Source organism: Gadus morhua, chromosome 7, assembly GCF_902167405.1.
Source record: "Gadus morhua chromosome 7, gadMor3.0, whole genome shotgun sequence".
Classification (NCBI taxonomy): Eukaryota; Metazoa; Chordata; class Actinopteri; order Gadiformes; family Gadidae; genus Gadus; species Gadus morhua.
In genome coordinates this window covers 19,770,290-19,789,353 of record NC_044054.1, presented here as the reverse complement: position 1 = coordinate 19,789,353, position 19,064 = coordinate 19,770,290, and the positions used below count along the sequence as shown (strand labels likewise).

Sequence of the window (19,064 nt, the reverse complement as noted above, 5' to 3'; positions counted from 1 at the left end):
CCGCACCCTGCAATGGAAACGCGCCATTTGACTAGGCAGTTTAATGAAAAACATTATCTGCATTCAACGAAACACAACGCCTTCCGATGATACTCCTACTGTGATTATGAACAACACACATGTACACAATGTTACTGGGATATTTCATGAGCAGATTATGTAATAATATGCTATTTCAAACAGCAGATTTTCAGAAATAACACATGGATTCATAACAATTATATTATTAACGGGAACTACTTTCAATGCATATTTCCCCAGGTCACTGTGAATGCTGTTACCTCTGCCTGAACACATTTCATTCCATTCCAAAACAGATCTCTCTGAGAACCAGAGTGCCTTGTTGAGCAGAGGGTAGGTGTTTCAGACTTCTTTGGAAAGACTCCTCTATCCGACTTGATTCATCCTCCCTCCTCTGTTGTTAGCTCTTTACCCCGAGCTCAGCCAGTCAGGCCTTGTGACCAATATTGGCCTAAGTTTCAAAGTCCTTAGGGCCTTTTTAAGTTTTTGCTGTGGAACATTTTCAAACACGCTGGTGTGCACACATTGGCGTGGTGTGCTGTGGAACGAGGAGCACCTGTTTACTGATTAAGAGAGGCGGTCCCAGGAATGGAGAACAGACATGCAGGAAAGTAAGAGGCTACTGTCTTAACCCTGTCTATCCTTCAATGTGTGTTTCCTGATGTAAGCCCCTCCTTGCTAGTGCTAATGAGCTGATACTGAGCCGTTATCGCTTGGTCATCGTTGCTTGGTCAATTGCAACCATAGGTTCTATTTACTTAAGCTATTAAAATAGCGATTGACAATCTGAATTCATGTACATTGTTGTCCTTCACAATTTTGACAGTGTATAGCTTATGACTGTTTGATAAGTTATGTTACCTAAGTTCATAAATTAAGGCATATGTGATTCTTTACCTGGAAAAGCAAACAAGACAAGGTGTGTTAAGAGTGATACTGTTACCGAAACGTAACATTTCCTGCTCTTGGTAAACCTATTTTTGCTTGTATGATAAATTATGTTACGTTGAGGGAGTACCTAACAACTTCTTGTAATGTTTAAGGAGAACTTAACAAGCAGGTTTCTATAGCAGAAAAAGCTTCTGTTTATGACTTCATCTGCCTTAGAGTGACATAAAAAAAAAAATCAGCAAAGAGCGAATCAAGTTAGTCATTTCAAGGATTACACACAAGTGGCCTCTTGCGCTCACCCACGAGTGAGAAGGAGTGGCCGTGGCTGCTTATTACCTGGGCCAGTGGACATGGTTTGACACACACTCACACTCAGACACAACACAGTGAGACGCAGTCAGAACAGCCAGGGAAGTATAAAGGGAGAACGCAGAGACATACCATAGCAGTGGAAAATAACTGGGATAATCAAGGTAGGTTGTAGATTTTCTAAAGCAGGTTTTGTGAGTTGGATTATTAGAACATACAATTAAAACCTTGCATGACAGTTGGCAATATTTTCTTTGTTTTCATTTAGGATGTAGGCTATTGTTTCTTTTTATAACCTTTTTACACCAGCACATTTACACAATTGCTGGAATATATAGACACTATTAGAAGCGTCAAATGCCATATATTTTGTTACGTTGTTTTCTTTTTCTATCACTTAAGGCCGCCTTTCCAAAGTAAAAGGCTCAGAATGGATTCCACACAGGTAATGGAAATCTATTTGCATGTCACTAATTCTTCCTTGGTTTATCTTTTCAACTTCGTTCCAATGTTAACTCATACTGACACCTGAAACTCAAATATTTTTCATATCTTTAAATCCCCATCCCACCCCCCCAAACCACAAACCCAAGTAATTTGAGCATGGGACAGAACTATATTTATAGCACTCATGAAAAACCAAAAGAGTGTGTGCTGGATTCAAGATTCAAGATTCAAGAGTTGTGTCTATCAAATGCACTGTAAAAACGTAGTTTTTCGGAAAAGTAGTTATGGTTATTCTTGGACTAATCACAGGTTAAACACCATGTTAAAAAAATACACAGTGGAAGAAATAGAGAATGTCACATATACACATTGAATAAAACACAATGTCACCTCCCCTCTGCAGCCTACTGCGCCCCACCACGACAACGCGGGCTACAGGGACGACAACGATAGACCTCCGTCCTATAACCAGTCCCAGGGCTTGTACCCTACCGTCCCACAATGGTCCCCGCAACCTGTCGTCATGACCAGCACCAGCGTCCCAGAGCCCGTTCGGAGAATAGGTAAAACACAAAGCATGTCAGATATCCACCCACCCACCCAGCGGCCACCCACTCAGCACCCAATGCGATCACTGTTCTGTGATCCTTCTCAGGGTTTCATCCATTGATGAAGTTTTGCCACTCAGAGCTTCGCAGGGTTTTGGGAGTGAGAGACTGTCACTGTGAATTAAGCGCTGTACAGATACAATTGATATTTCCTTGATGCCCTGCACACAACAGAGCCTTCTGTTCATTCTTTTCTTATAAGCCCTGTACGTCCGTGAGGTCGGGGAAAGGGCTGTGCACCACTGCCCCACCCTTACCTGCCGTTGTCCCTCAAAGGGCATGTTTGCTCAATACATTGTCTGTAACAATGACCCGGTCTGCCCGCATTAGGTGGAAATTGTCTCATTGTTCCTTTATATGGTCCTCTGTGGATGTCATATCCTCATCATTTACATCGTTACATCATTGACATTGTTAAGTTATTCCATTTTTGGTTTTATTGTAATTGTATTGGTTTTATTGTAATTGTATCGCGATATATACTGAAAACAGTGTCTGTTCCACTTCATGTTCTACTTTGGGGACATCAGAATAGTTATAAATTACTTTATTCTCAGTCTAAAGCCAAGGGCTATAAATGTATTGAATCATAATGTTTGCTCTTATCTAATCTATTTTAGAAAGTTAAACTTCCCTTTTAGATTCCTTTAATGGAGGATGTCAAATTTCCTTTGTATGTTTCTAAGGAGTGTATGGAATGGAAGCACGTCATTGCCCATAATTTGTATACATTTGAATGGAGGTTATGTTCGAGGATCTAACATTCTCTCTGTCTGTCTCCATCTCTCGCAGAACCAAAGAGTAACAGGAAATATGTGTTTTGTGTACTTGTCGCCTTCGCTCTCATCGTGTTCATCTTGTTAGTGGGGGGAGTGTTGATATGGTACTTCGGTAAGTTGTAACTATAAGGTTTCAATTGTTAGGCAATAGCATAAGGAATTAAATTATTTTCAAGATAAAGATAAAGATACGAAAATATGCCACATTTCTTATATTGCTTTTGTTTTATAAGAATAATGATAATAATCAATAATTTTCTGTGTTTATATACTTTTCATATTTGTATATATTTATATATTTGTGTGTGTGTGTTTGTAGCTTTCTTCCAGAGAGGGCTGTCATGTGAAAGTGCCATTGACCTTAAAGCATCCCAGTGGTGTGACGGCGTCAGAGACTGTATGGGAGGAGAGGATGAGTCCAATTGCCGTAAGATCTCCGAGTCTCTCTCTCTCACTCACTCACTCACTCACTCACTCACTCACTCACTCACTCACTCACTCACTCACTCACTCACTCACTCACTCACTCACTCACTCACTCACACACACACACACACACACACACACACTGACCTCTCTCTCTCACACACACACACACACACACACACACACACACACACACACACACACACACACACACACACACACACACACACACACACACACACACACACACACACACACACACTGACCTCTCTCTCTCTCACACACACACACACACACACACACACTGACCTCTCTCCTGTGTCCCAGTTCGCCTCCATGGGACCGACTTTGTACTGCAGAGCTTCTCAGCCACCAGCCAGTCCTGGCGGCCTGTTTGTGCGGAGCGCTGGAGAGACGACTTGGGCAGAGCTTCCTGTAAACAGATAGGCTACTCAAGGTGAGTTTGTATCCCTGGAGGGACGGCCACCACAACTACACACAATAACAACAACGCATAACAACAACAATGTAGAGCAAATAGCGTTATTAATAATAACAACAATATTAAAGGGGACATATTATGAAAACAGCACTTTTCCTGGGATTTGGTGTTGTGGGTATATGGTGCTCCCACACAAACTTTGAAATAAGTCTGTACATGATTTTTTGAGTGAGATTCGCATTTCTGGAAGCAGCCCGCCTCCAGCTACCAAACGAGCTAGTCAGTTTCGGCGCCTCCTCCTACGTAGGAAGGGGCCACATTTGAATATTACCTCCCACTTCCCCACTCCCCTCCAATCAGAGCATCGCTAAGATTTTGTGGACCAGCAGACGAGCAGCTCGGCGGGGGATCTCGGCGCTAGCCCTGCAGCTAAGCTCCGGGAGTACAATCCCTTTCTCTGGCGCCGAGCTCACCCCACCGGAGCGGCCGCCGAAGGGAAGTCGGGAGGAGGAGACATGGAGTAGAAAGGGATTGTACTCCCGGAGCTGAGCAGCCGGACTGCCGCCGAGCTACCCCAGCCGGAGCTGCTCGTCCGCCGGCGGCCGGCAGCTCCGGCGCAGGGAGCTCGGAGGCAGTCCGGCTGCTCAGCTCCCGGAGTACAATCCTTTTCTTCTCCATGTCGCGGTTCATGGACTTCAGAGAGTCAATGTCGAAGTTCCTTCCCCCCAATTCTTCTCAACCATGGCCGAGATATCCCCCACTACGATTAGAGAACAGACTGCCTTCATTCAAAGACAATTTTCTAATATGGCAACCTGTGGGACAAATAAGGCTTTTGACAAGCCTTTACTTGTGGAAGTACCAGAGACGTCAGACACAGTCTTTATTATTCATAATATTATCCGAGGCGCACATAGCTTTTGGCTGTGATATTAGATAGATTATATAATACCCGTATATAATATTATTATTATGTTACATTATATAATATATATATAGAGCTCCAGGAGTCAGCAAACTGCAAACAATCCCTTCTCCTCCATGCTATGGTTCAGTCTGACAGCTCATTGGTCAATGGGCAGCAGCTCATTTGCATCAATCCTACAGACACCAGAAACAGCGCGTTCTGAAGGGACTGAAACAGAGGGGAATAGCGGTAGACGATATTATTTTCCTAAAAGCTATTTCCAGCAAACAGCTTCAAAAACCTGTTTTCTGGAGCTCAAATACTATGTTTACTTGTTGGGAAAACACCATAATATGTCTCCTTTAATAAATCACTTCCTTTGAAATCATTTAAGTAATATGTATCTGTATAACACTATCTAACAACACCACAACAGCAACAGCGGTACAACCCACAATGACATAACCCCATATCCAACCATAACCCCATCTAACCATGCACAACAACACCTAACAACGTAAAACAATCACAGTAACAACAGCCTCCACAGCAACCATGATTGTAGTACTCATCCTGGAACCATGGTGACGGTTAAAGGTGGGACTCAAAGGGCCGTGGATGGTTGTGTGATTCGGCCTTGATTGTACCTTGTTCCACAGTACCGAGTTCGTTTCCTCCACCCAGACGGGTGCAGGCTCTCTGGGGACGGGAGGCTACAGCAAGCTGAAGCCAGAGTCCTACCAACCGGGTGACCAGATTCATTCACACCTCAGGGACAGGTACTTCTGACACTCATCAGTAAGGCTGATTGCACAGTTTTACACATTGCAGTTTAACTGCTTTTGTAAACGCACAGTCCCTGCTAGGGAATTCATAGACGTTTTAAAGGGTGCTGTAGGTACAATTTGATCACAATTATTTTAGGGTAGATTGTTGTTAGCTATTAGTGGATAAAATGCACTGGGAGAATTTCATTTTCAAGTTCACAGCGTCTGCCTCTGTACGAAACCGTTTGAAATGTAAGGTCCTCTCCTGGCTCATTTCTGACCAATCAGGTTATCAGAACGGGGAATCCATCTTGCTTGTCAATCAAAAGTGCAGCCCTTTTCAATGGTATAGAAACATAGGGGTGAGGGAGGGATGGGGAATTTTCTTTTGAGTTACTTAATTGGAAAACCTTTGTCTCTTCTCTGCTCCCTCTCTCTTAAAAAAACCAGACTCATACCTAAAGCACTTTTTAAATGAAATGATGATTCAGTCACAACACCCTTGTTTCAATTAATTACATTTTTCCCCCAATACAGCCGAACGTGTAATTCCAACAAAGTTGTCAGTCTGCGCTGCATTGGTAAGCTTTGCTTCCTTTATTTGACTGCGACTCTCAGAGTCAAACTACCCTTAATATCCAAAGCACCTCACAGTGAACTGAGATGCAAATAGTAAAGGAACAGGTAGGCTAAGGTTTCTTGCTCAAGGATGCCTACAGGTTAGAAAATGAAGATCAAACCCAATTAAAAAGGTGAAAACATGCAAACTTTATCATCGTATTATCGTATCGCCTCATCAAGTTCACCTTAAATAAAAAAAATCTTCCTCTCCATCTCTCTCCCTCCCTTCCTCCCCCTCCATCCCTCCCTCTCTCCCTCCCACTCCCTCCACCTCCCTCCCTCCCTTCCTCCCACCCTCCCTCTCTCTCTCCCGGCCCTCACCAGCGTGCGGTGACAGTGAGACGGGCCCAAGTGCACGCATCGTGGGCGGGACCCCTGCGGTTCAGAGGGCCTGGCCCTGGCAGGTCAGCCTGCAGTACTACGGCCAACATTTCTGCGGTGGCACCATCATCGGCCAATACTGGATCCTGACGGCCGCCCACTGTTTCCCATCCGAGTTAATATTATTTATTTTTTATTAATACAAACTTCCTTCTTATTCTTAGTATTATTATAGGTTATTTGAAAGACAAACAAAACAACCTGTATGCGCTAGCAACTATAACATAGTTACTCATAATGTGAGTTCTTGACAACTTCTGGTAGACCTTTATTTTAATTTAGGGGCGGGGCTATTTTCTGTTCAGATATTGGTTCTCTTGCTAAAGCCGCTCCCACTCGCTATGATCAGATTGGGTGGGGGGCGATAGCCAGAGGGTTTGGTTTACTACCTCCATGAGTTACCATGAGTAACTAACCAATAGAAGGCCATTTGATTGGTATTAACTATTTATTCTAGGTTTTACAAACCAAAGCATCGTAGTCTTGATTTAGACCAGGAGCAATCTGTCCACAGCCCTACTATATAACGCACTATATTACTTTTCGTCCAAAATAATTGGCTTAGGAGTTTTCCCTTAACTCCAAAACTCTTGTAAATGTGCTGCAAAGTGCTTAACATATTGAAACAAAAGACACTTCGGGTAAAAGTATGTCAATGAATTAATCTCAATATATGCCTCCCCAACCCACTCCTTGTTTTTCATAATCCAAAAGGCCGTCTGATACATCTATATTGCGTGTCTACTACGGGGGCGTTCAGCTGAGTTGGATGTCTTCCAGTGCGTCGGTGCGAAGAATCATCGTCCACGAGGACTACAACATCGAGCCCCAGGCCAACGACGTGGCTCTCCTGAGGCTCAGACGACCTCTGACCTTCACCCGTAAGACACGCCCCCCCTCCCCGAGTCAGCCCCCGCACCCCCGGTGGTGTGGGGGCCCACACCACCGGGGAAGACAGAAGCGAACCAATGGTTTTTTTATTTCCTTTCCACCCCAGAGGATGTGAAGCCGGCATGTTTGCCCAACGTCGGCGTGAACCTGAACCCAGAGCGAAACGCCTGGACCACCGGTTGGGGAACTCTGAGCTCTGGAGGTGATCCAAAAACAGCAACATCTCTCTCTCCCTTCTCTCCCCCTCCCTCTCTCACTCCCTCCCTCTCTCACTCCCTCCCTATCTCCTTACCCCTCTCTCTCTCTCCCTCTCTTTTAATATTTCATAAAGGGAATGGCAGTACACTACATAGCTTGTCTCTTGAATGTGCTGAAAGTAGTTCATACTCAGTCCATCCAATAATAGTAAATATTCCCACCCAGGGGTCAGCCCGGATGAGTTGATGCAGGCCGAGGTGACCATTTACAGCAGAGACAGGTGCAACCAACGGCACATATTGGACCAACAGGTGACTGAAACCATGATCTGTGCTGGAAAGTTGGCTGGAGGAGTGGATTCATGTCAGGTTGGTCGGAATTGTCTCTTTCCTATATTTTTATTTTTATTCTTTGCCTTCACCTCTTCTTCCTCCTCCTCCTCCTCCTCCTCCTCCTCCTCCTCCTCCTCCTATGTATCCTTCTTCTTTCCTCCTTCTTCTCTTCCTCCTTCACTTGTTCCTTCTCCTTCTTCTGCTCCTCCTCCTGCTCCTCCTACTTCTTCTCCAATCCTCCTCCTTCATCTGCTCCTCCTACTTCTTCTCCTTTCCTCCTCCTTTTCCTCCTCTCCTTCTTCTCTTCCTACTTCTTCCTCCTCCTCCTCCTCCTTTTTCTTCCTCTCCTTCTTCTCTTCCTACTTCTTCTTCCTCCTCCTCCTCCGTTTTCTTCCTCTCCTTCTTCTCTTCCTACTTCTTTTTCCTCCTCCTCCTCCTTCCCCTTCTTCCCCTCTCCTTCTCTTCCTCTGTCATATCTCTTGTCATGTCTGTATCCCTTTTGATGAAGACAGCCACCGGCATCCACCACATCTATCGTTTGAAGCACCTTTCCTCTCTCTCTCTCTCTCTGATGTCTTTCCCTCATAAACGAAATAGAGAGAACCGAGACACCTGTAAAACATCTGTTTGGGTTTCCTCCAGGGGGACAGTGGGGGACCACTGGTGGCCAAGGAAGGGGGTCTGTGGTGGCTGGTTGGGGACACCAGCTGGGGCGTTGAATGTGCCTTACGGAACAAACCAGGGGTGTACGGCAACGTGACCTACTTCTCGGACTGGATCCATAAGCAAATGCAGGTATGTAAAGACATAATAAGGATGATGATCATTTGGATCGTGTTAAAGGTATGATATATAATTCCTTCTGTTAGTCTCTAAATTAAGACAATAACAAAAGTCGTCGTAGTTTGATGACCTCATTAAGTAGTGGGAGTAGTCTACTTCACCACAATGCCGGTGGCAATCTATCGGACGTGACTCAGGCCGAAATCATGTTCACGGACGAGTTCATGTGTTAAAGTGGTATTCACTTTACGTTTGGTCACTTTCATTCACGTTACTCATGTCAATTCATTATAATGAAACAGCCTTGCAGCTATTCCCCTAACATACCATTAACTTGCTAATTTACCATAAATGAGTCGACTACCATAACAAATGAGGATAATGTAATGATGAATATCCAAGAGCTGATATACATGGTCAAAACAATCATGCTAAAATAACTTTGTGAGCAAGGTAATTGTCGCTGTAACTTTAGACTATTGCCGCGCCCATAGAGTTTCCCAAGCAATTAGATTCTGGATATTCAACAGATAGTCATACTCTTAATAACAGGAACTAAAGGCGTTATCACAGGTCGGAGTCCTGTGTGTTTATGGGTCTATACCTGCCTAGCAGACAGGTTAGGAAGCAGCATTCCTCTCCATATAGAGCCATCATTTGGTCAATATTTGTACACTGATTACGAAACACTGATACCCTTCCCTAAACAATAGACTACCTGAAGGGGAGCTCCGCCGTGGGTGTAACACACATAGACTGTGTATAACCTGTATACAGATGGAACTCAATAATCATAAACTGCTGAGCCTACAATACAATTTAAACTGACTTTCATGGTGTGTAGATTGGTGGAAACTATCGCACTATTTTTATACCCAACAAAAAGTGTTCCTTCCGTGCATGATCAAGTTTGTGTGGGGAGTGAAGGTTCTGTTCACTGACCGTTGTCAGTGTTCTGGCGTGCAGCTCTACAATTAAATACGATTTTATCTAATTTTAAATAGTAAAAAATAGTCAAGGTAATGGAAAGACTATCGATCGCAAATGGCGTCATTATCTCTGAAGAATAGAAAATATATATTTTAAATGACCCGCCCAGGTAAAATCTTAATGGAAAGAACTGCATTAGCCTGGTGGCTGGCAGGCATGAGCCACTAGTCATCGTAGTAAGCTAGATCGATATTGAATATCATATCAATAAATGTTGTCTCCACTGGATAACCGTTGCCCTGAAAGTTAGGGGATGAGGTCAATATGAAGCCATGTGACGGAGTGTTACCTTGAACAAAACAGGGTTTCAACTGGGTTTCAACATTGTTGGAAAACATTTGGATAATAAGTACACAAATCAACAAAATATATAACATAGGTCAAGTCATTTAGACACCAATGAAGATGTTATCAACGGTCAATTTAATTGAAAGCGTAGGTTAAGGATGTTGAAGGATATGTTATTGTTACTAATTGTTAACTTTGCAGACTACTAAGATTTGCCTTGTTTTCTATTTTAACAGCTGGACTTTTGAAATCTCTTCATGATATATTTGAGGACATGTTGGTTTCGTTTGATTATTTTAATTATTAGATTTCATCAATATACAGCATTTTAGATGATTTATTTTTGATATGGCAAAGGGACTGTGTACATTGATTGAAATTTGTGTTTATTCTTAAACAGATAGATATTTTATATAGTTTTTGTTTGTGTTTTGCTACTGGTTATTCAACTTTTATGCAGCATGCATATGATGGACACAGGCATGACAGAACTTGAAAACAGACACATTCTTACTATAGTTAATGTACTGTTGATGTGATAGCACTTTTATCCAGCCAGAATGTCTTTTTCCAAGTTTCAAATGAATTAGCTTTTTCTTTAAAGACAAAATGTGTAAGAATAAGTTATTCAACAAGCTCAATGACAGTGTTCTGTCCACTCTAACCGGCTGTGCAGCTGTGTGACGCAAGTTAGGGTAGCTCGGCTGGCTGGATGGCGTGAGTGGAGAGGATGTTGATGTAAGAATGAAAACAAAGTCTGAATTTGGATGTGATTTAGTGATAATATTATTGAAATCACTATGGATCAGACTATGAATCCAGGTCATTTCAAACAGCAAGCTAATTGAAATGCGACCCATAGTGACTTTAAGTAGATTTTCAACACTCACTTTATACAGAACAATATAGAAACAATATATACTTGTATATAGGGTTATATATATATAAATATATTTATAAATGTAAATGTGCCTATTTGTTTTGGTTTCATATTAACCAGAGCAACACATCGTTCAATGATTACTTGATATTTATGTAGAAAGATTCATATTAGTTACATACAACAAACAGATCTATAATAGGCTACTTAGCCCAATTACTTGAAGAAGTTAACTTTTTTTATTTCCACAATGAATCAAGAGTTAAGGTTTGCAATTGTTTTGGGGATGAACTATACAAAATTATGTAGCACATGATGTCTATCTCAATAGTCTGACGATTCTAGACCATTTCCATCATCAGTTTGCATTATCCTGAAATTCCACAGGTAGCTGCATTTAGATGCAAACTAACTCCTAATCAAGTGCCTAATTTGTGTATCGCGATACCATAAATTATGGTTATTCATGTCAAATAATTGAATGTTTACAAGAATAAAGATTTTTTAAAAAAACACCTAGTCTTCAACTGTTTCGTTGCCAACTTTCAATTTCTCATGTGTAGTTATCCGAGGCAGTTTAATATTTTCTTCACTAATTTGCCACTTTTAATTCGTAATTTTCCTGGCCAAAATAAACAAGTTGCTTTTATATACTTTCATATTACTTACGCCATCCTCTCACAATTTGAGTCCCTCTCTTTCCTTTCACTGCTCTCTCACTCCTCTCTCGATTTGTTTTCTCTCCATCATTTTCTATTCCTTCATTTTCCCCAAAAATATATTCTCGCCATAATTTTCCTATACCTTCTTTTCTCGATTTTCTATTCTCTCCATCATTTTTGTACACCCACTTTTTCTGAAAATGTTATTCTCTCCATTTACTACACCTCCTTTTTCCCAAAAATATATTCCCTCCATTACTTTTTCTATGCATATTTTTTTTCGCAATTTTTTATTCTCTCCATCATTTACTATGCCTCCTTTTAAAAAAATAACTCTCCTTCATTTTCTATGCCTCCTTTTGCCCAAAAATATAGTCTCTCCTTAATTTTTTTTTTTTTTATGCCTCCTTTTTCTAGATTTTTTATTCTTTTCATATTTTTTCTACAGTTCCTTTTACTCGATTTTTTATTCTCTCCATCATTTTCTCTACCTCCTCTTTCTCGTGACGCCTCAGTCCTTTAATACTGAATGTGTGTGTGTATATGTAGCCTCAAAAATCACACGTTGTTTAATGCGAGGGGATGATAAATCCAACACGCAGGGGCCAATGAGGAGCTAGTGCTTGTTACCGGGCAATGATGACCCTGTTATTTTAATTTTTTTCGATCACACACACACACACACACACACACACACACACACACACACACACACACACACACACACACACGCACGCGAATACACGAACACACGATCACAAACGCACACGCACTTCGTATGTCAAGATTCGTTTGGGTACCCTACAGCAAAGGGAGCAAAAGGTCATTGAACAATTCATTTAGGTAAGGATCGTTACGTTTCCCCTGATGTGCTTGAAAATAAGCCAGAGTCTGCAAGCCAGCCAACTGCAGTTCACGCATTATATTTAATAGATGTGTTTTCTATTTTTTACAGTCAAACACTTTTGATGGATCAATTGTAAAGTAAAAATATTATGACAAGTTATGGTAATCGTCGGATGTTATCTACCTTGTGGTTGGCTAGGCTTATAGTCTGAGTTGAAAAGTAGTAGTCTTGCGAAACAAAAAAAATCAAACGATTGACTCCACCCACATTGAGCACAGCCTCCCAAGTAGGCTACCAAGTACCCCTGACTGGCTTCTCCAGCCTCCAATACCTACTTTTTCAGTATTTCCGATTCATTTCAGGTCAGAAACTTCAAGAAACTAGTAGGGCTAGAGTATTGTCATTAAAGAAGAAAGAAGCTAAGGTCTTTTGCTGTTTGACACATAAACCATGCAAGTAAGTGAGTCTCAAAATGCTTAAAGGGGACCTATAATGCTTTTTCGACTTTTATGACCTATAAACATTGTTATAATGATTGATAGTCATCTTTAACCATACACAAAAAACGATGTAGATTTTCGGGAAACTCTTCCTCTCATCTGGGCGCTTTCAGCATTCTCTGTCAACGCTCGGTTTCGTCCTTCTCCGCCCCCTCGCCCCCCTCCTGCCAACCCAACTCCGTTTTTGATGGTAACTTACCTTCCTTGAAGCGCGCAGCGCGCGGGCAGATTGACCAGGCATATGGGGGCATGGCAGGAGTGCCTCTACTGTACGTAGATGATTTCCTGGAAATGTGAACAAGTGAATGCAAACGTTGGCTCTTCACAGCCACCCCAGACTGTCAGCAGGGAATACGTCGAAATGCAATTTAGTATGGTTAAACATGACTATCAATCATTATAACAACGTTTATAGGTCATAAAAGTCGAAAAAGCATAATAGGTCCCCTTTAATATATTTAGTAATATTCATGCCGTGGTGTATTTACTTTTTTGCTACATTAAAAACGTGCAGTCAGGGGTTAGGCCTACTTGACTTGTTAGCTTCGGTCAATGAAGTTAATTGAGCTAACGTTTCATATTAATTGTTAACAAATGTGTCAGATGCAGCTGAAATGTTTAGGTGTCTGTCCTCAAGTGTTTTATATTGCAAATGCTTGATATAATTAAAATAAGAATAAATAGGTCCCCAAGTTTGTTTACCTTATCGGTTATTCTTATTATTTGCTTTCAATTAATAGCCGACCTAGGCCTAATTGTATAATTTAACATTCAACTATTCTATTCAGTGTAATACTCAATGGCGAGAGCCCTGAAATACAGATGCACAGCAGCGTTCTTTATCACTGCCCCTTCTGTGCATATTAAAGGGCCAAAATGTATGGTCGTCAACCATATTAATAGGGCCAAAAGGCAATGCCTCGGTTAAATACAGAGGTACATTATTATTATTAATATTATATATATGATACCATTTTAAATACACTATTTAAAATGTGTCCACAATGAGAGCAGTTTTTATTAATTGTATTGTATTGTATATCTTGTCTATGTTTTCTTTCAGAGTTCACGATCATAAAGTGTGTTTTAGGTTGCAGGAAGACTACGCACTTTCATTGTTGTAATTGCGCAATTACAGTTATAAACAGGACGCAGCTCTTAAAGCACCTGGCATCTCTTGAGACTGCAGTGGTCCCTCCAGTCACCCCAGTGGTCCCTCCAGTCACCCCAGTGGCCCTTCCAGTCCCCCCATGGCCCCTCCATGCACCCTAGTGGTCCCTCCAGTCACCCCAGTGGCCCATCCAGTCACCCCAGTGGCCCCTCCAGTCACCCCAGTGGCCCCTCCAGTCACCCCAGTGGTCACTCCAATGCTTACTCCATGGCTGATCTATTGCACTACTTCCTTCCTCATTCCATTGAATTAGCCTTCTCGACATTACAGACAACAATCTGTATTATTTCCAGACAAAAATGAAGACCAGATAGGGAAGAAACTGGGACCTGGGAAACTGGTATGTAGTATGTGTGTAATTCCGGAGGTTGTTAACCTGACTCTCGTCAGATGAATTTCGTTCCACCTAGCTCCATATTTTTTTTGCCCGAGAGTTAATGGTCGAGCCAATCAGGACCAGGTGTAGGTAGAGGATCAAACTGTGAGGCGCGCCTCCCCTGGGGGGCGCCAGAGTTCTTCAGGGGGGGGGGGGGGGTGCGACGTGAGAAAAAAATAAACCAGAAAAAGTAACAGAAAAACACAAAGACAAAGACGCGCTGTGTCCGAAATCGTTCCCTATTCACTCACTCCCTATTCCCTTTATAGTGTTTATGATATAGGGCACTATATAGGGAACTAACAAACGAGAATTCGGACACTACACTTAACATTTCCAAACGTCATTTGTGTCAGTAAATGCACCAGGTATTTGTGTGATGCAGACTGATGAGCCCACATCATGGTAACAAACTGGCCCCCCACGAGGAAAGCTGGAGGTTGTATTGATGTTGAATTTACGTTGATAAAGGTTCTTTTTATTAATTTTGAATGTTAGATTTTCTATGTTAAATTCCAAATAAATTGTTGACATTTCCAAACGAAAGCCGGAGACACCATCATTAAATGTTGTTGTTTTCGTTATTATTCAGCTTCTTCTCCTCCGGAAAAACCAGACCGCATTCCATTGCGGTATAGGGGAGTAACATGTAGGGAACATTGTATGTTCACTCAAATTTTGGGTATTTTAAGTCCACTTTATAGTGCGTGAAATTTACCACTGAGAAATCGAACACCACTACAAAATGGCGACCACCCTATATAGTGCACTATATCAGTGATAGGGAACTATTTCGAACACAGCTCCGCAAACTCATCGCTCCCACTAAAGTTGAGGTGAGCTAAAAAGGAGGCTAAACTGGCAGTTTACAGATTAAGATGTTCAAATGTATTTCAAAAACGTTAAGCAAAAACATGCTTAGATAAAGATGTTAAAATGTGTTAAGAAATGTGGTTAAACACGCATAAATATGTTTAGAATGTTTAAAAAATATGTTTAAAATGTTTAAAAAAATGTTTAAAATGTTTCAAAGAAATATGATCAGAGATGTTTAAAATGTGTTAAATATGATCAGAGATGTTTAAAATGTGTCAAATAATTAAAAGATCTTTCAAAACACAGGGATTTAGAAAAATGTTTTGGGGGGGGGGGGCTCAGCTGAAATTTGTTCTCTGAGGGGGGGCTCACTCTCTCACTTTGAAAACCCCTGGATTACGACATTTTCTGTGTGGAGAATTTTAAACCTGAAACCTGAAAGTGTTTGCCTCTTTTGAGTAGAGACATTTGAGACATTTGACCTATTGTTTAATTTTTTTTTGTTATTTTTAAATAAATCTGTTGAATGAAAAGATTGGAGTAACTTAATGTGGGTCACACATGTAGCTTTTCATTATGTCTATTGGGGAACATCTTTTGCCCTTAGATGTAGTCACTTCGTTATTCCTCACATTACATCTGTTAAGGTCATACATTAGGGTCACAGTAGACCCTTCATAGTTCCCCAAATCGTATTTTGACTCTTACTTAGGTCATAGGCAGCTGGGCCTGCAACTCTCACAGACAGTTGGGTACAGGAGTTCTCTTAGATACTGGCTTTAATTTGTATGTGTAGATCTCAGAGTGGACCCTTGGGAGACAGCCTTGCTGGTACATTTTAACACTCACAGGAAAATAATCTATGACCTCATAAGGGAACTGTTACAAGATAGCATTAACAATCTACATAGTAGCAGGCTACTACTTTATTATGCATTGACAAAGGAAATGCAAGGGTCAACATTAATGAAAAGTAAATCAACTTCTTAGAAATGGCTATTAATTATATAAGAAAATGTCTTGAGAGAAAATATGCAATTATTTAATTTTAAGAAGTGAACTCATCACATTTTTATTGCGTTGTTTTTTTTACAAGGCTGCCTTGTTCGAGATTTTATCCTTGATGCATGTCTTTCAATATCTCCACCACTAGATGGTGATAACACCCTAGAAAGCAAGCAAGCTAGAAACATACAGTGCTCACAACAAAACGGTCAAGCAAACACATTTTTACAGAGACTATCAACATCAAGAAAGCCACAATACAAAGAGAACGAAGTTCACCCAAGGGTACTTACAATTTCAAGAGCAACACGATCAAGTCGGCATCCGTTTTGCAGTCCTCTTTTTCTTTCAGGTCTGTTCTTTCAGAAAAGTCAATCGAGGGTTTCTGCCTCTATGACGTAGTACGTGTTCTAATTAGCCATGGTTTTGAGAGCCCACCCCCGGCTTCCTCGTATGTGTGATGGTGCTCCCATCTTGTGGCTATGTGCAGTTATTGCAGCTTGTTTGGTCCTGCTCCCCTTGTGGCTATGTCCAGTTATTGCGACTTATATGCTTAGTTGCGTCACAGTTATTCGTTATCACACGCTATTGAGAAGCTCGCCCAACGTTTAGTCATGACTGGCCTCTCTGTCGGTCAGTCTCCCTTTTCTCTTCATATGTTTTTCCAACATTGTTTCTCTTTCTCTTTTAGTCGGCTTCTGACGCAAATAAGCATATCAGCTGCAATATCCGCACATAGCCACAAGGGAGCAGGACCAAGCATATAAGCAGCAATAACTGCACATAGCCACAAGGGGAACAGGACCAAGCATATAGCATGTAACCGTGTTGTCTGATTACAGTTTAATTCATTTTTCACAATTTACCAGCTCTCGTTTTGAAGACCGAATCACCGCGGCAATCGTTTCAATGGGAACTGCCCTGGTCTATACTTTCAACATAAAGTGTACATATTTATAGTTATAAATTTGTCCCGGCCTTTATACCACAGATACTATAAGCTTTAAAAACTACAAATAGCTACAAGATGGCAGCACCATCACACACATCAGGAAAACGGGAGGCAGGCCCTCAAAACCAGTCAATCAGAAAACATTATACGTCATAGAGGCCACGCCTGCCCTGTATGTAAACAGCGCAAGCGAGAACAGATCAGAAACTCTCTCCTTTTGCTTCATAGTTATAACGAAACTTTACCAAATAAAGTGAGTTAATGCGATCCTGAGTCGATTACCTTTTCTAAAAGAACATGACAGGCTGATCCATGCTGAATGTTACAATCCCTTTGCTAGTGTTTATATCAAGCCCCCGGGAACAGTGCATACTTCCGCAATCCACCAGTGCTCAGCGGCCAAGCCTGGTATTGCAGCTGTTTAAGCGGGCTGTGGACGGGTCCCTCGATTCAATGGACCCAGAAGTAGATATCTCCGTTCACTCCAATAAAAGTGGGGAACAGGAATGTGTCTCCGCAAAGAATCTGTTTTTTTCTTTTCAAAACGCCACCTCAAGCGTTTTATTAACCGTTCTCTCTAATTGAAATTGTAGTGAAACAAATGTTGTTTCGACATGGCATCCGAGAGGGCCTTGTTCAGTGCTCCGTTAACGTGTCCGATTTTTAGACTGGTTCAGCTGCTAAACATATTGTTAAACATCTAGAGAATCATCAGGGGATTAGTAACCTGTAGTTCCAAGGTCGGTTAACAATGCGACTGCGATCGCTCAGACCTCTTGCTTATGATGCTACAATGCTAACAATGCTAAAAAACAAGAATTTTTCTGCATCCGGTATGTCATGAAGTAGGGCGTGGCTAGGGTCCTATGATGCGGAAGCATATCTCTCCTTGATGTTGCCCTGCGCCATTGAGCAGTTTACATAGGAATGAATGGGCGCCATTTTGGAATCCATTGTCCATTTTATAATATGTCCATGGTTTATATATAGCTGGTTCCGGGTGTTGTGGGTCTGTAGTGCCGTAAAGCAATTTGTTACTTCTCGAGACCCGAAGACTCGAGACTCCCGCGAGAGTTGGCAGCAGGTCGGTGGCAGAAACTTGCATTTTCCCTTTTTCCGCCCAGATGCGCTAGGGGGAGTCGAAACAGCCACCAATCGACCAATAAAGTTTTACATAACCATCACAATGACTCTTAATCTGCTTAATTTACCTGCTCAGGTAAATCAAGCTAAAAAAGTTGCAGAGTTCCCCTTTAAGACTACTTTCTTGTTATTTTCTCTTTGTCGACCTACCCAACTTATAGGTCAAGAATTGCTTACATTTTGGGTTCACTTAAGGGTTAAGCACTTACGTGGGCATCAGCATTGTGGGACAGTAATTCCCCAGTATGTGAGGATTTCATATTGATTTCTTTGTTGCTGAGATGAGGGTTTTTGATCACCCAAGAGAGGGGACGCGGCCAAGCGGCTTATGTCCCTACAGCAGGGCTCCTGCAGTGCAGCCGAATTTTCAGTTCAGTTTAGAACTGTAACAGTCAACTCTGGCTGGAACGACCAGTCACTTCGAGGACTTTTTCTTTGCAGCCTTAATGAGCCAATTAAGAATGAGCTGGCTACTAGGGATGAGGCAGACAGCCTTGAGCCGGAAGTAATCTCCCTCTTCATCCGGCTGGCTAACTGCCTTTGGGAGCGGCGTAGAGAAAGGGCTAGCCGTCCCTTGTCTCCGGCTCCTCTCTCCCACACCTACCGAGAGTTGCTCTCCCTCCCTACCTGT

At 41.8% G+C, this 19,064-nt stretch overlaps 1 protein-coding gene across 2 annotated transcripts; it reads left to right on the top strand.

Moving 5' to 3' along the window:
* Positions 1–367: 367 nt before the first annotated feature.
* Positions 368–14,181, top strand: LOC115547820 (transmembrane protease serine 2). 2 transcript variants are annotated; one of them, XM_030362286.1, is made up of 14 exons: positions 368–632; positions 1,624–1,666; positions 2,072–2,231; positions 3,069–3,167; positions 3,375–3,482; positions 3,809–3,938; positions 5,490–5,609; positions 6,135–6,178; positions 6,543–6,714; positions 7,314–7,480; positions 7,597–7,692; positions 7,914–8,056; positions 8,663–8,815; positions 14,034–14,181. In XM_030362286.1, exons 1-14 carry the CDS (start codon positions 610–612, stop codon positions 14,046–14,048), a joined length of 1,473 nt encoding a protein of 490 aa, XP_030218146.1. In that variant the 5' UTR covers positions 368–609; the 3' UTR covers positions 14,049–14,181. The 2 variants fall into 2 exon arrangements, with proteins under 2 accessions (XP_030218146.1, XP_030218148.1); XM_030362288.1 differs by lacking the exon at positions 14,034–14,181 and adding an exon at positions 10,318–11,476 and having other exon boundaries at positions 369–632.
* The last annotated feature ends 4,883 nt before the right edge of the window (positions 14,182–19,064 follow it).